Raw genomic sequence first — 18,395 nt, 5'->3', positions numbered from 1 at the left:
CTTTACATATTATCAGATTATCATCCAGTCTCCTTCCCCACAAGTTCCATAGTCATTGCTTAGCTCTTCCAATTGTCATCTCTGGCTCATTTAATCTTTTCTTGTAAGCCAATAACCTCAGTTCCCTTAAGCATCTATTAATTTTAGTTTCCCGTAAACTACCTCCAGTGTGTGTGTCTCTGTTTAGTGTTGAGGTGTCCAGAACTGAATGTGGTATTCCAGAAAGCCTGGGGTAGTTTTACTTAGGGTTTCTCTCTCTCTCTCTCTCTCACACACACACACGTACACCTTGGAAAATGTATTTTGAAGACAAAGGACCTGTCCTGCTCCCAGGACAATCAGCCAGAAGTTTGTCATTCATTTCAGTGGGGGAACGACCGGTCCCTTGAGGAGTATGCATGAAAATCCCTTAGAGAGGCCGGTTTGCATGTGTATGTATGACAGGAATATGAGACTTCATTTAGATTAGAATATGTTTTAAATCAAACAAGAAATGCATATAGGTGGCCCCTTAATTTTATTATTGTAATTGCCTGATTCTTGGACAGCTAAGTCCCGTAACATTATGCATTACAAATGATCATTTATGGCAAAATCCTAGCACTATCTGCAGCCATGGAAAACTAATCAGATTCTCAAGGGCCATAAATCCTAGTGACTCTGTGCTCCCCAGGCCCAATCTGACTATGATGTCAGGGAAGGACTGAGGATGTGCACACCTCAATTCCATCTCTTAATCAGGCAAGGAGAGTGAATGAACTGTTGGGCTTACGGCAGGGACCTCCCAGTAGACAGCGCTGAACTGCATCTGTGAATGCAGTGGTATCTCGGGCTAACAAACCCCATGGCAACTGAGAGCTGGGCAGACAGAGAAATCTTAACCAACAGTCTCCCAAGCCCTCGCTAGAGGTCCCTTTTCTGTGTCTTATGAGGGTGTGGAATGTATAGATAGGTCTGGAGGTGTAATTTCATTTGCTTTCTGACTCCACCCCCTTTCCACTGCTCACACTAACCCCTGTGTGCCCTATGCAGGGAGAAAGGGGACAGAGTTCTGTGGAAGGCTGCTTGGCTATGAGGCGCTCGCATGCTGTAGAGGAGATCTGCTGGTCCTTGCCACAGAGGGAGCATGAAACCTCTCTGCTTCCACTGCTGTATTGGGCCTGATTGACCTGGCACAGCATTGTATCTGTGGCGAGAAAAGGATTAATGTGTGGTTTATTACTATGTAAAGCAGGGCCTGGAGCTGGCCCTTAGATCCTGTTGTTATGTCAAAATATTGTCCTATTCTATTGGAAAATTAGAATGAATTAACTAAAGTTCCAAAACTTAGATCCAAAAAATAAAATTGGTGATTTACAGAAGATTTCAATCAGCAGGAATAGAGAAACATGAGACTAAAATGCAGAAAAATCCTGCTGAAGAAATAGCACAGTTCTAGCTCCCTACTGTTATGACTCCAGGAAACGCCGTATGCAAAATTATTAGGCAGATGCCGAGACTGCAAACAAATAGATCCAACTTTAAAAAGCTGTGTCTAGTTTGCAATCTTTTTCACAGAGAGGAGGTAGTAAAATAAAGATGTAAATAACCTGTATGACTCCAAAGGATGAAATGGACTATGGGCTATGTTGTTCTGCAGTGTAGACTATACAGCCAGAAGGAGCCATTGTGATCATCTAGGCTGACCTCCTCTATAACACAGGTTGCTTGGTCCTAGCAGTGTTGCACCAGGAGAGGGAAGGGTGAAAGAAGTCTTTTCCCCTATCATTGCCATTTCTACTACCCACAACTCAGGCACAATAGCGGTCCATTCAGGAGATTTCTCCCTTCTAGAGCTCCAAAAGCGCAGATCACCCCAAAGGGGTGCAAAGGAGGCAGGACCCCAGCTAATAGGCACCAGGTTCCACTATCCAAAGGAACAGTGCAATATACACACTATCGTTGCATGCTGATGAGCTGGTAGAGGGATTGTTCCTTCTGAAGTACAATCCAATCCAGTGCTCTTCCACACTAATACCAAATCCAGGCTTGTATGTAAATCCAGAACCCAGTTTACCGTACTTGGAAGAGCTCTGATTTGCAGTTGCAGTTTGGGCCCATCTCCAATAGTAGTGTCACATACATGTTGCAATAATTCCTGTGAAAGCTGATCTAACTGAAAAGACTACCCTCTGAGGTCCTAAGTGTCACCACAATTCAGGTACTCGCTCGCACTACGGGCATGGCTACACTTGCAGCTGTAGAGCGCTTTGAGTAGGGAAAGCGCTGTAGTCTGTCCACCCTGACAGCTGCCAGAGCACTGGCGTGGCCACATTAGCAGCTCTTGCAACGACCACAGAGAGCAGTGCATTGTGGTAACTATCCCAGCTTGCAAGTGGCTGCAACGTGTTTTTCAAATGGGGTGGGGTGGGGTGGAGTGTGACAGGGAGTGTGTTGTGTGTATGTGGGGAGAGAGAGAGTGGGTTTTGGGGGGGCTGAGAGCATGTCAGCATTCTGTCTTGTAAGTTCAGACAACAGCAGACCTCCTCCTCCCTCCCCCCCCCCGCCTCTCTCTCACACACACAGCATTCCACAGTAATGGTTGTTTTGTCTCGGAGCAGATAAGCAGCCGGCTGTCAAATGGAGCTTTCAAAGGACGTATCCAAAACAATGACAAGAGTGGCCACTTGACTTAAGGGGATTATGGGATGTTTCCGGTGGCTGATCAGAGCGCAGTAATGCAACACCTCGTTCACACTGGCGCTGCGGCGCTCCAGCGGCGGCACAGCAAATGTTATTCCACTCGCCAAGGTGGAGTACCAGGAGTGCTCTAGCCGTGGAGTCAGAGCGCTCTACGTGCCTTGCCAGTGTGGATGGTTAGTGAGCTAGTGCGCCTGGGGCTCCTTTAATGCACTGTAACTCACAAGTGTAGCCAAGCCTTACATGGCTGTAATCTTTGCAAATACACACAATGAGGATCCTTTCTACTCTCATCAAAAAGCAGAGTGAGCCACTGACATCAGGCTGAAGAACAAAGCACATGGGAATATAGCTAAACAGGATCAGGAAAATAGAGAAACAGCTGGAGAGATGGAGGAAAAGTTACTGGAGAAACATCAATATGAAATAGTAAGTAATATGGGAACAGCTCCATGGGAGCCTTGCCCTTTTACAATCAGACAGAAGATGCAGCTGAAATATTCATTAATTGGGGCTACAGTCCCTCAAGCTGCTCACAGTATCACAAGGGTTATAGTGCCCCTAGTTGTCTAAAGGAACTGTATCTGCCTGGTATTTGAAACCATGGAAGTCAAATGTTAAGTACCCGCAGTGATTACCTGCAAATTACTGTCTAAAGTCACTCAATGCTTTGGCCATAGTATTTAGCCCCACTGCAACTTCATGGAAGTGTGAAACTATCCCCATACTTCCACCCCCCAAAAAATCCCCCAGAACACAAAACAAAATGATAAGGAATGAGTGAGAGCAGATAGAAGATAAAAAGAGGACAGTGAAAGAGATTTACACATCTCCTTAACCTGCTGTGCAGTGTCGCTTTCTGATGGATTCTCCTCCCAACACACATTGAATAATAAATAGCTGGGAAAACACCTAGTATAAGGTGGAGTTTTCCTGAACACATGGCAGCAGTATGGAACTAGCACATGCACGACCCATCCTCGGTTTGCCAATAGCCAAATGATTTGAGTCAAGGAAGAAACCCACAGTTGTTTAGAAAAGGATAAATGGACACAAATCAGATATTAGGAATGGCAATATACAAAAACCTGTAGGAGAACACTTTGACCTCCCTGGACACACAATAGCAGATTTAAAGGCAGCCATCCTGCAGCAAAAAAACTTCAGGACCAGACTTCAAAGAGAAACTGCTGAGCTTCAGTTCATCTGCAAATTTGACACCATCAGCTCAGGATTAAACAAAGACTGAATGGCTAGCCAACTACAAAAGCAGTTTCTCCTCCCTTGGTGTTCACACCTCAACTGCTAGAAGAGGGCCTCATCCTCCCTGATTGAACTAACCTTGTTATCTCTAGCCTGACTCACTCTTGCTTGCATATTTATACCTGCCTCTGGAAATTTCCACTACATGCATCCGAAGAAGTGGGTATTCACCCACGAAAGCTCATGCTCCTATACGTCTGTTAGTCTATAAGGTGCCACAGGACTCTTTGCTGCTTTTACAATACCTAGCTGACACCTGACCAGAAGGACCAATAAGGGAACAAGATACTTTCAAAGTTGGGAGGGGGGAAACAGTCCTTTGTCTGTTCTGTGTGTGCTTTTGCTTGACGGAGGTGACGTGGTCAAAGACCCTCACGCAGTCATTTTAGTTCAAAGACTCAAGCCTGAGGCCAGTTTATTGACATACAAACCAGTGCACTGGGGTGTAGTCCGGAGGACTGACACCCCGAGCCCCACACGCAGGCGGGCTTTTATTCTATCAAACCACAAGCAAGGTACAAACAATACATCATGAGTTAAGAAATTGGGGACAAATCACAAGCTGGGCATGGGGTGAGCACGAGCTTGGGGACAAATCACAAGCTGGGCATGGGGTGAGCACGAGCTGATCACAAGCTAAGAAGTTGGGGTTGGGGTCAGTCCTCCCTCCCCCTCCCCTTGCCTTCTTTCTTAATTTCCGAGAAGTGGGTGTTTATTTGGGTAGAGGGGCGCTTGGTGGTTTCCGCGGGGGTGGTGCTCGGCCCTAGCTTGGGTACATTTCTTAAGACTTGGTACATGTCATTTTCCGGGGGATTTCGGTAAGGGGCTAAGGGGGGGCTTTCCAGGAGATGTTTAAAGGGGAACTATTATTGGTTAATTTGCAGATAGCTGGAATTTGGAGAATTTGCAGATAGTTGTAGCAGCAAGGATGATTAACTCTTTGCAAAAACAATTTCTTAATATTGAGCAACTTACATTATATTTCTAAAGCCTTGCGGTTATTGTATTTCTAAAGCAGTTTCTTTAGCCTTCAACGGACTTTGTAATTCTTTTTCCCCCTTCCCTCCTCTGTTACTACTTTTGCCTGGGTTTTGGCAGAGAATTGATTTGAGCAGTATTGTTCAGGCTTTTAGGCCTTCTCTACTCTGCACAAAGGTCACCATCATGACAGCCTTCTGTTGGAGGTGTTTTGGGGCCTGTAGGCCCAGAACTTTGGCTATCGGAAAGAAGGCCCCCCTGTTCTGTTTCCCCACAGAGGAGAGGATGCATCACACTCCTACAGGGTAATAATTAGAGAAGGAATGTACTAAATTACTTTTATTTCTATTTGTGATTTCTTTTTGCAAAATAGAGGGAGAATCAAATTGGGTTTCTGTGTAACTTTAAAGTTTTGCCCAGAGGGAAACCCTCTGTGTTTTGAATCTGTTGTCTGGGAGATTATCTTGCATGTTAATCTCACAGAGGTATTCCTTTCACCTTTTTTTCTTTAATTAAAATTTCTTCTTTTAAGAACCTGATTTTTTTTTCATTGTTTTAAGATCCAAGGGTTTTGGATCAGTGTTCACCAGGAATTGGTGAGGAAATTCTCTCGAGTCTACCCAGGAAAGGGGTGTAAAGACTTGGGGGGAGGAATTAGTCTCAAATCTGTCCAGGAAAGGGGGGGGGTTAGAGACTTGGGAGAGATTTGGGGGAAGGCAGAGTTCGAAATGACTCTTCCCTAAACGTTTGTTTAAATCATTTGGTGGTGGCAGCGAAATTGTTAACCTAAGCTGGTAAATAAGCTAGGAGGAGTCTTTCATGCAGGTCCCCACATCTGTACCCTAAAGTTCAGAATGGGGAATAAACCTTGACACTATGTGAACAGGAGAAACCCTCCCATCAACATAGTCCTGTCTACACTGGGGGTTAGGTCAGTATAACTGCATCACTTGGGGGTGTGGATTTTCCTGAGCGAGCTAGTTATACTGACATAAGTTTGTAGTGTAGACTAGGGCTGAGTGAGACTGGCTTTTGCAGCAATAGCAGAGATTTAACCTGCCCGGCCTTTGGGAGTGGCTGCAGCTTATAGCGTTCTCCTTGGGAAACAGAGAGTATTCTCCTTTAGGGTTGGCTGAAGTTTGTTTCACCTGAATTGTCACACACACAGTTACATAAGTGACTCTTATTGGGAGCTGTATGACTAAACCTCGTGCAGCTGTTTGAAACTTTAGTCTAGCAGTAAGCTGGAGAGGTGAGACTATAGTGATATTTAGTATTTTTACACAGTGTGGGAAATTGCAGTAATAAGGCTGTGTTGTAGTTTGATGCAATGAAATGGAGTCCCTACTAATTGTGCTTGGGGCATAGTATATTGTGTAACCCATAATGAAACTCATTTAGAAAATGCGATCACTATCAAAACAGCTGTTTCAGTCAGTAATTTTCCCAAAGTCCAATTTAAAAAACAAAACTCCAACCATCAAATAGTACCTATAGGACAAGATAATGCTAAGATCTGTGAAAGGTTTGCAAAGAATCTACCTCCACATCCCCTGAGGATCAGAGGGATATAGACCAACTGCAAGGGTTTCAGAGAAGAGCACAAAAATTAAGTCACTTGACCTTGTACAGGTAGCAGTACCATAGTGAAATGATGACCAGGGGGACACAAGATTACCAGGTAAAAACATCTGAAGAGTGCACACGCAAAGTAGAGAAAGAGGCTAGAATTAGAAGGAATAGAATTAAAATACTGAATATTTATGGTGAATTTGGGGGAAAATATCTTGACAGGTATTATAAATTATATATATTAAACTGTGGAATATTCACCGCAAGGCTAGTGGTGAAAGCCCCACTACAGGAGGCATTTGAAACTGAACTGAACAAGGCAACAGAAAGTGTATTGTAGGGAACATTCCTGCACTGGCAGGAAGATGAACAAATGACTGAACACGCCTCTTCCATCTCTAGTTTGATTCCTCATTCCACCAGCCATCCCCCCTCCCCAACTTTACGCAGGAACAGAACTCAAGCACAACCTCTACACTACCTCAGGATGAACCCATACAAAGGCTGTTGAACCTCATTGTGTAGTGCTGGCTTCCCATGGCAAAGAGGGCACATGACAGCTCAACACCTGCCATAGGGGCAACTGAGACAGAAAAACATTTTGAAAGGCAATAGAGGATTTTTTTCATTTTACTCTTTTAAGTGTTATTTCACTAAAAAAATCTCTAGCTGTAGATAAAATGGAAGACACTCTTTGAAAAGTCTAAATATTGTACATTTCCCTTACGTCTATGCCAGGAAGACCATAGCAATGTATGTTCCCAAGTATGCAATGTTGTTGTAGCTGTGCCAGTCCCAGGATATTAGAGAGACAAGGTGGGTGAGGTAATATCTTTTATTGGAACAGCTTCTGTGAGTGAGACAGAGAAGCTTTCCCAAGTATGACATTTACTACCAAGATAGAATGGAGAGCAGTTTGGGCTGATGAAAATCACTTTAAATGGTGTTTAATGCTCTCTTGTAGCATTAGTGAAGGCCAGAAGTCACAGAGCCTGTGTCCAATATTAACAATACATTTCAAAACTATAATTCATTAATATTTTATTTACAGCAAGACATTAATGAAACTTAATTTTTCTGGGGGAAATGGAGGGAAAACATTTTGTTCTGTTTCTGTGACCTGAATGTTGCAGCTACCAGTGCTTATTTTTTGCAATCCAGTAGAAAAGCAATATGTAAAGAAAGATTAGTTCCATAATGTGTGCCCCTTTGGAGCTGCACAGAGCCATATCTGAACAGGAGGAAAAATGTGACATGTCTCTGTATTTTTCTTCTTTGCAGATATCTCAGTAAGCTTGCTGTCCTTAGTTGTCACAGCCTGTGGACTTGCTCTCTTTGGTGTGTCTCTGTTTGTGTCCTGGAAGCTTTGCTGGATCCCTTGGCGAGAACGTGGCCTGCCCTCTGGGAGCAAAGACAACAAGCAGGAATCGCTGAACTATACAGACACAGAGACCAATGACCATGAATACAGTGAGGATTACCTGGGGCAGCCCACTTCCTACCCGGAGTCCTCCCTAAAGATTAGCCACACCTCCCCTGATATTCCATTAGATGCTCAGGCAGGGACCAAGAAGAATTGTGTGCACAATGTCCGAATGCATCGCCAAATCACAGAACCAACCTCTTCTGCTCGGTCAGTAGCTGGAATTTCTTTCTAATGATAATCATTATGAATGGAGATGAGACCAAGAGAGTTACACTTTATTAGCTAACATAGAGCCTGACTGCAGATGTATATTTTACATGCCTCATTCTTTTACTTTAATGTTTATATAATCATTTGTGTGTTGGGGTGTGATGGATGATGGATGGCTTTAAAATTAGGAAGGTGCTTCCATAGTAGCCACAGTGGCAATCCATTTTTTTCCAACATGAACAACTACTGCATCATCTGTGTCTCCCCCTTATAAGCTGAACAAAATAGCGAGGAAGGTTAGTGCCCTGTAGAACAAAAGAACAGCCTACACTGAATTTTGTAAATCGCGTTCATTTGAACTTATCATCAATGCTGAGGGCTCTGCAAAGATTTCAACAACCATCAAAAGAGAAAAATAGGACAGGCTAATGAAACACTTGTGAGAGTTAGAAATAGGATTAAAGGTGATAAGTTTTAGCCACAGCCTTGACTGTGGGGGAAAACTGACTGAGCAAGATTAGATGGAGGCAGAGGAACCAGAGTGCCAGCATATAAGGGAACAGGAAAGGGGGGAAGGGGAGAATGTGAGAGTGCATAGGGGCAGGTGATAATAGGATTAGGCTGCATGCAGCCAGAAAAAGGATCAGCACGTGAACAGCCAATTAGTGGATTTCTGAGCTAATGCGGGTGTACTGGACCTGGAGAAGTGTCTCCCCATTGCTCCTCAATAACTCGTCGGCCATCTGACTGGAGTGGGTTTGGCAAGGGCTCTTGCCTGCAGGGTGTACTTTAAGATAAGGTGCAGTAACAGCGGTTAAAGTTGAATAATTGTTGACAGACCCAGGTTTAGGTGTGAGAAGACTTGGCCTAGAAGAACAGAAAGCCCAACAAACACCACACATACTATAGAGCAAAGGCTCCATCTACATGGACATACTTTGTCATCTTTTTTCCACTGGCTGTAGATCAGTGTAAGGGAGGCTCCTTCAGAGTCTTTTCTAGGAGTCTGTGGAGAGGGCATTACCATAACTGTCACACAGAGCCACATGCAAGGTTGATTTCAGATTGGAATTGTAGTTGGAGAGCTATGGTATGGAGCTAATGTTGTTCTGTTTTCAAACCTCTGTAAAAGTTTGCCCCATGCTCTGTGGTTCACTAGCAATACCACTAGCATTAGATGTTAGATGTGAAAAGGGCCCTCACATTCACTATCAGAGGATCACATCTATACTGGTTAACAGGCCATACAACACCACAGAAGTCAACAGTATTGCACAGAGAGTACAGCAGGGAAGCACATGGCTGTAGCACTGCGGAGTGTCTAAGCCCAAAGTGTCTCTGGGACAGCAGTAAAATGGAGGAGTGTTATAAAGCAGGAGCAAAGGAACAGCAAAAGGGAGTGAGAGAGGGGTAAATCAGTGGCAAATAATGGAGAGGATGGGTAGAAGGGAAAATATCAGAGACACACAAAAAAAGGAAGGCAATGAAATTTACTCACCCAAACCAGTGCCTCTTGTTGGTGCTCGATAAAAGACAGTTTAGGGCTGGGGAGGGGCAGGAGGCAACATCCTCCAGGAAAAGGTAAAAAGAGGAAATTGAGGGATTAACGTTACTATTATCATCATCATCACTTTTTTTGTTTGTTTGTTTGCCATTGGTGAAACATTGTCGCACTTAAGTCAATTTTGGAAATAAACTCTGTGTGGGGTACAAGAAAAGAATAAATACTCATTTTGATTCATGCATGCAATTTGATCCCCTACTACAGTATGCCTTTTTTTTGTTTGAACAGCTGTGACCCGGGAGCCCACATATGCAAGCTGTGTAAGATATTGTATGTGAGGCAGTGGAGTCTAGCAAGCACAAAACTGAGAACCAGGATTCTAGTCTTTGGTCAGTTATGGCCTTTGCTGTGTGTCCTTCATCACCTATACAATGTAGATAATATACTAACCCACACACCAGTAGCATTACAGCATCTCGATGATCTGTCGAGAATGCTAGGGGTTAAATTGTATAATTCCTTATTTGTGGCATAATATCTTGTCATGGAAATTACTAATGCACAACAACATAATTATGCTTTTATTGTGCAGTAAGGGAGAAGAAATAGATGGATTATAAGAGACAATGCTTTTGTTTTAATGCACACACTTTCAGGAAATGATAACAGCACAGAAAAAATGCTGATTATATTCAACATAAATAGTTTTTGACTAATCCTATGCTAAGATTTTCCCAGGTTTTCCTTTTTATGTTCACCTCATTTTGTTTCTACAATATGTTGCATGATTGCTGATTATTAATTGGGGAAAAATGTAAAATCCAACTTGTATAGGATTAAGGTTTTACCTAATCCAGCTTTCACATCCCACTGCCATACAAGAACTACAAATTTGATTTTTGCAATCTTCTTGTGGAGTGGAAATTTCAATCACAATAACCAAGTCTAGATAATAAATCTCACTGGACTGAAACTAAAAGTAACTTTCTCTCCTAGGAGCAGTGAAACTAAAGCAGCCTTTCATTCTAAGTATTACAGCACTTATTATATCAGCTAGGAGTTCTGAGAGGCAACCAGCTTGATAGGAACAGGCAGCAAAATCATTTAAATTAGAATAACCAGTTTGTGAACCAAGTAGTAGGTTCCATCAGTAAATACAGATGTTGGGAAATATCTCCTCCCGTCGCTATAGACAAGATATCTGCAAATTCAACATAAGCTATTACTTAGCTTATGGGACCAACTCTGCTCTCAGTTACATAGGTGTTACACCCTTATATTTAATGGGATTTGTCTCTGTATTTACAAAGCCCTTTGAAGATGGCAAGTGTTAAGTATTAATATTTATTATAATTATTACACTTATTGGGACAAATTCATACCTGGTGTACTTAAGTCCACTGACCTCTGTGGATTTGCACCAGCCATGAATTTGGTCCATTTCCTTTATGGGCTACATATGCAGTTAGATTGAATACTATACACTTCTAAGCTTTTCTTGGGAGTCAATGATTTTGCAGCATTCTTGTGAGTTTTATCTAACAGGGGATGTTATTATGTGTTTCAACCAATTTTGGAGAGTACTTATTGCCAGCTTGAGGTATAGGAACTGAAAATTCTGCAAACACCATGAGTCCAATGATGAAGAGAACTATAGTAACTTTTGGCTAATATAAGTATCCTTCTACTCATTAAAAGGGATATTGTGCTCTATAGGTGTATAGAAGTAAAAATCAGACCCCGTGGCACCATACAACCCAAAATCATGGCTAAGGAAAGCAAAATGAAAATAAATAATAGGTCCTTTATACAGACCAGAATCACACAGCACCTAACAATGTAATCAGTTTAGTTTCTGTCATTTTTCCCTTAAGGCACAATTCAATCCGAAGACAGCTCAATCTCTCGAACCCTGACTTCAACATCCAGCAGCTTCAAAAACAGGAGCAGCTGACGGGGATTGGACGCATTAAGCCAGAGTTGTATAAGCAAAGATCAGTGGATACAGACGATGGCCGGAGGAATAACAGCAAGGCCTGTGGGAAACTCAACTTCATTCTGAAATATGATTGTGATTTAGAGCAGTTGATAGTGAAGATTCACAAAGCTGTCAACCTGCCGGCAAAGGACTTTTCTGGAACTTCAGACCCTTATGTGAAGATCTATTTGCTTCCGGATAGAAAAACAAAACAACAGACTAAAGTGCATAGAAAGACCCTAAACCCAGTGTTTGATGAAGTTTTTTTATTTCCCGTTCCGTACAATGATCTGACCACAAGGAAACTCCACTTCTCTGTGTATGACTTTGACAGATTCTCCAGGCATGACTTGATTGGCCAAGTGATAGTGGATAATTTTTTAGATTTGGCAGACTTTCCCAGGGAAAGTAATATTTGGAGGGATATTGAGTATGTCACCAATGTGAGTATGACACCTTTTCATTTTGAGATTTTATGTGGTAATTTAATAGTTTATAACCTCTACCTTTTTTTAACTGGCGATAAAAGTTCTCCATGGTAGATTTATGGAGAAAATGATTTTTTTTCTCTTTCTCTCAACATTTGATCACAATCCACGGAACGTCCTCATTTTACCTTTACTGGACAGCATTAGAAATGTCCTTTATGTAGGAATTACTGAAGGTTAATCATTATCTTGTTTGCAGGGGAGGAAAGCCACAAAAATCTATTCTCTATCCCTCACTTACCCCAGGGAATGTTATATTTTCTTTTCTCACTCTACTTTTCTGTGGTTTGCATTATTTTCCACATATATTCTAGGATGCTATTGGCCTCAGTTTGGAAATTGAAGACTTTTGCATGGCTTCCGTCAACCTCCCATAGAAAGTCATTCTGACAAAGTCAGCTGACCTTGCACCTACAAACAAGGGGAATATTTGAGTTCAAACCTAGCACCAGCAGTTAGTAGCCACAGCCTAAAATGAGAGGAAAGTTTGAAAATGTCATGCAGGATATGAAAACTCAAATCCATACAAGGACCGTCTCAGTTTACATTCCAGGAGGCAGGTCACAGGTACTACATTTGTGTAGTGCTGCGCTGCTAGGGACATTTTCTGAAGGAAACTGTATTTAAAAAGAAGCAGGGGAACATCTTTACTATAATCTACTAATATTCCTGCTGTCTTGACAACCTTTAGTATAGGGGCCTACGTAGGAACACTCTCTGGGCACCGGCTACAAAACAGACAGTACTTTCAGAGGTCAGGGGCTTTATACTTCTCTCATGGCATAGGCAAACCTCCCAATAGTATTAATGGGACTTCAGCATTCTCCAGTGGGAAAAAAGAGCCCATGCATTTCAGAGCTCACAAGGTGAAACTACTGGTTCCAGAAGCCAATAAATACTTCATTTGTTTTATGGAACTGTAGTCTTGCAGATTCCACCCTTTAGTGTCAGTAAGTCAATAACAGCAAAAGAGTGTAAGTCATTTAGGCCCCAATCCTACAAAGCATTTAAGAGTGTACTTAAAGTCATAGGTGCTGGAACTAAGGTGCTGCTGTATCCCCTGGTTTGAAGTGGTTTAAGAACATAAGGACGGTCATACTGAGTCAAACCAAAGGTCCATCTAGCCCAGTATCCTGTCTTCCGACAGTGGCCAATGCCAGGTGCCCCAGAGGGAATGAACAGAGCAGGTAATCATCAAGTGATCCATTCCCTGTTGCTCATTCCCAGCTTCTGGCAAACAGAGGCTAGGGGCACCATCCCTGCCCATCCTGACTAATAGCCATTGATGGACCTATCCTCCATGAATTTATCTTGTTCTTTTTTGAACTGTGTTATAGTCTTGGCCTTCACAACATCCTCTGGCAAAGAGTTTCACAGGTTGACTGTTTCCATCATATAGGGGTTTACTGTTTGGTTCAATGGCTCTCAGGAGCCCCCACTGTACAAATTGTCCCAGCACCCTTACTTAAAATTCCTTTTGACTTCCATGGGACTTATGCACATAGTTAAAGTTAAGCATGTGCTAAATGCTGTTCTAAACAGGGATGCTTTCCTGAGTCAGCGCTTTAATCTTTCTAGTCTATAACCTGCTAATGTGCCATGTTATTGGCCATAGAGCTAAAAGGACTAAATTCATTATTGTCTTGATTTTGTTTTAGAAATGTTTGTATTCACACTGGCTGTCATTATTTTAAACTCTTTTATCTGTGAAGTTCATTGTCGGCATTGGATACCCTGGCGGGGGGGACAGGGGAGAGAGATGGAGTGGGACAGAAGCTCCATCCAAATGGTGGGGTGGAGGAATAGGAGAGGGAATGAGGTTTGGCCAGAAAGGTTGGAGGTAAGCAGCTGACTCCAGGCTGGGAAGGAGGGTCCTGGGGGTTCCTACTTGCTCCCAGGCCTGTTCCATCCCCTCTAGGTCCTACTCTTGCTTTTGCCTCCCCCACAGGCATGTGCAAATTTACGTGAAGGAAATGTGCTCCCCCCCCCCAATATTTCTATTGTGTTTGAGTTCAAATTTTTAAAACTCTTTTGTTCCACATGTTCTGCATGGGTGATGAGGTATGGGTCCTTCTATAGTCCTTAGAGTTTTAGTCAAGGTGCATTTGAGAGTACAGTGGAATACATTGATCCAAACAGAACAAAGGACATGGAATTCATTCTGATAAACAGGGGCTTTTCCATGTAAATGATGCACAGCAGGAAACATAACCCAATTTCAGATACTGTTGGTTTCCAGATAACAGGTTCAGATAAATGATGTTCTATAGTACTTGTTTCTCCAATTAACATTTCCAAAAATTCAAAAGGTTAGACTTAGCACATTAAATATTGACAAAGTAACCCAGCATAATTCAAGAACTTGTACTGAGTTCAAGCAAATCTGAATTCACTCTTTTATCTGCATCTCCTAGCTGCCAGATAGACTGGCAACAAAATCTCAAATCCCATTGGGAACTCAGCATTGCAGTACAAAACTCAACTGATTCATCACAAACTTGAACACAAGACAAAGTTCAGGAACCTTTGAAGCAAAACTGGGCTGAGTTACGAAAAACCTGAGTTGATTAATGGTTGTGAGCAGGAATTGCATCAACATTGGCAGCAGTTGAACTTTGAGTTTCTTGGTTTTTCAAACATCAAACTTAAAAGGGACCAAATGCCACGATGATTTACACCCAGTGTAACCCCACTGAAATCAGTGGACTTTCACAGTGTGTAAATCATCAAAGAATCCAGCAAAAGAGCAGAAGTAAGCATTATACAACCAAACCTGCCAAGTTACCCACAGTTCTGGTATTGCATCTGAGCAAAAGTGCATCTACTTCAGTTCCTGATGCATCTCATTACATTATATAGCCAGGCATCCCACGTCCCATTATCTTACATTATTCCCTATTTTATTATATTCTAATCCAATTTGATACATTACTGTAACATAGTGCATCAAATCAGACTTTACTGAATACCTAACAAAATGGTCTATTTCAAGTGAAATTTGCAGATTATACATGAAATAAGTCAGCTTCTCCACAAACAAAGCCATTCGATTCACCCATTAGACCACGCAGGATGGATTTGATTTAAATCAATTGATTTAAACCATTTAAATCACTAGTCACAAAGACTAGATTTAATCATGGATTTCTACATAAAAGTGCATTCTTGTTGGTTGCTATAACTTTAATACATATTCTTCACAACTCAGAGATAGATGTAGGTTTCATTTTTAGAAGGTACACACTATACATTTTTAAAGTGATTTATTTTGAAAACTTTTCAGATTAGTTTTATAGCTATATCAGAAAATGAATGATTGTTTGGTTATTTCATTTACCAAAGATAATGGAAACAGATATTTATGAAGTCATTGGGAGGTGAACTATATCCAATTCAACAGGTTAATCATTAATATTTGGAGGATTTTCTTGCCATGCTGTATTAGGAGGAGAACATCACCAGACAGACATTTAAATTGTTTTATTTAACTAAAACAACAACATTATGTATTCTGGATTTTTTTCTTCAACAGCAAACATATAATATTTTAACAAAACAAGCATATAAGTTTTTGAATTTAGTTAAACATTCAAGTTTTTTAAAATCAGGTTTGTTTTTGTTAAAATTGTTTTTAAGTAAAATAATTAAATGAAATATTTAAAAAAAAAACAAAAATTAAATCGACTATGTCAGCCAGGTCAACATGAGAAACTTAAAATATTGGCTTCTGTAGCTAACTCAATCGTCTTCACCTTCATTTTCCTGTTTGTTCATAATCTGGAAAAGAAAAAGAAGCTTTCCTGCTTTTTCAGGTCCCAAACGATTTCTCAGTTTGGAATTAATTAGTCCAAAGGAAGAAAATATTCTTTCTATACCAACAGAAGAAGCTACTGCTGTTAAAAGTGAGATTATCACTTCAACAGTCTCTGAATCCAAGTGCTTAAGTGACTTCCACCAGTTCACTGGTGTGACTTTCTTTAAAACATCATCAGCAAACATATATTTCTTGAATGGTTCTTATTCCCGAACTGGGTCTCTTTTACAGCCTGCTGCCATTATAGGTTTTCCCTTCTAGTGAGAGACTGGTATGGTAGATCTCAAATCAATGAAGGCTACACTAAGGGTAGGTCTACACTTACCCGGTAGTTCGGCAGCAAGCAAATCGAACTTCTGGGTTCGACTTATCGCGTCTTGTCTGGACGTGATAAGTCGAACCCGGAAGTGCTCGCCATCGACTGCGGTACTCCGGCTCGACGAGAGGAGTACGCGAAGTCGACGGGGGAGCCTGCCTGCCGCCTCTGGACGGAGGTAAGTTCGAACTAAGGTACTTCGAACTTCAGCTACGTTATTCACGTAGCTGAAGTTGCGTACCTTAGTTCGAATTGGGGGGTTAGTGTAGACCTGCCCTCAGAAAGACTTCAAGACTTCTGGAATATGCTGCTCAAACAGTTTCACTTTTGTTTCTACTGCCTGTCCCTCCCTTCTCACATTTATCTCCAGACTTCCTCTTTGTCCAGATCTATTCCAACAATCTTCTATTCATTGAACTTTTTGAAACTGTGCACTTTTAGAGAGAGGTAAGGGATTGACTCTGTGTACACAAATTTGCAGAGGGACAATAGGGTTGAGGTCTATTATTTCTCACCTCTATATATTATTTATTTTATTTATTTATTTAAAAACATTTTTGCTGTTAACAAGCATGTTATCTGTGGAGACACAAATCCACAGTTTGAGAAGTGCAAAACTAAGCATCTCTGATATTATCTTCTAGACTGAGCATTGAGTCCCATTGGATATATAGAAAGATTAACCTAAATAATCTATACAGAAGCCCCTGGAGCCCCATAAGATTGGGTCCCTAATCCATGAACTATTGGAACTCATTTACAAAACTTTTCTTAAACATTACATGAATATATTGTCTCATACCATAGAATTGGAATTTATAATCCCTATTCCATGATAAGATATCTTTCAGCTATAATGTATCTTAATTAAAACTATCTTTAGATAGTTTTTTTTCTCAAAAAACATTTTATCCAAAAAATCGGATTTAAATTAAAAAAATCCAATTTTTTAAAAATCACTGACTTTTATCCACCCTGAGACCACATCATCAATGTGTCTACTTGCTATTCTCAAACAAGGCTGAAGACTTACAATTCCACTGAAGCACAGTAGCTTCAATTCTTCTCCTTCCAGAGTGCAGTACGATCCAAGACTATAAGATTGTTTTCTAATAGCATCATATGCATTAGGTTAGCAGGGCTGGATATGCATATGGTAGCTTAAAGCACCTCCACAGCACACAGAAGAAATCTATGGTGAGCACTGCCTCTAAACAGAGAACAATCTGATATTCAAATGACTGTTCTTCTAATCTTAGTCCCTCTGAGCATAAAACTGAATCTCTTGTGTCACACTGCTTTTTCCAGCCGGAGAAAAGCAGAAGGGATTGCCTTACAGGCACCAGCAGCGGGTTGTTTAATGGAAGATGTAATTAAGTGGATCAGCCTTAGATGAACATGAAAGCAAGTTTGATTTGCTTTTTGTACATCTATCGGGCAAGTTAGTCTGATTTCTGACTGTTAGGATGGAGGAGAAGGGGTTGCTGTCATCTCTATTTTTAGGTTTGAGTTTAACAGGTCGAACTAATGCTCTCAGTAGCCTCTGAAGTTTGTTTTAAAAAGACTTTTTTAAATGTTCACAGACCAGTGACATGTTTTGAAGAGGGTATGATTGTTCATTGCCCCCTCCACACACTCCCCACATACAGTGCTATCCTCAAATTCATATTTCCTCAGGAGTAGCATATGGCCTCAGGAAAAGGGCGGAAACATATTAAACTATAAAGTAAAATAATTAATTTATCTGCACAAGACATGAAACCCCATGTTACAGCATTCTGGATAGATGAGAATCACCTTCTCCATGAAATACTAAATACCCATTTACTAACATGCCGTGTACCAGAGAATAAAAAACTCTTTTCAAGGAAATAACCTACTAAACATGACCATGCTGCTACACAGGCAGACAGAAAGATTTCAAATCTTAGATGAACCAGTTTCTACTGTGAACATTGTTTCATAATGACTTGTTTTTGTTACCTATAGGCTTTACCTCTGTCACCCTGCTGTGTAGCAGATCCTTCCACTATCTTCTTTCTTTAAGAACAAAACAAAAATTAGAACTGGGGAGTGATGATTTCCACTTAGAGGAGGGGAATAAGTGGGAGCTGTGACTTCCTCACTTCTACTCCCAGCTGTGCTAGCATTTTCAAAAGAGGTTTTG

General features: G+C 41.3%; 1 protein-coding gene across 1 annotated transcript in view; it reads left to right on the top strand.

Moving 5' to 3' along the window:
* Nucleotides 1–18,395, top strand: part of SYT9 (synaptotagmin 9) — a 119,171-nt gene that overhangs the window by 38,666 nt on the left and 62,110 nt on the right. Inside the window, exons 2-3 of the mRNA XM_026651522.1 lie at nucleotides 7,774–8,125; nucleotides 11,507–12,053. Coding sequence (XP_026507307.1) covers nucleotides 7,774–8,125; nucleotides 11,507–12,053 — 899 coding nt within the window. The remainder of the gene's footprint in view (nucleotides 1–7,773; nucleotides 8,126–11,506; nucleotides 12,054–18,395) is intronic.

This window comes from Terrapene carolina, unplaced genomic scaffold, assembly GCF_002925995.2.
Source record: "Terrapene carolina triunguis isolate 2854851 unplaced genomic scaffold, T_m_triunguis-2.0 Scaffold96, whole genome shotgun sequence".
Taxonomy (NCBI): Eukaryota; Metazoa; Chordata; order Testudines; family Emydidae; genus Terrapene; species Terrapene triunguis.
Note: the sequence above shows the minus strand (reverse complement) of the source record. Positions and strands in the feature narration are given on the sequence as shown.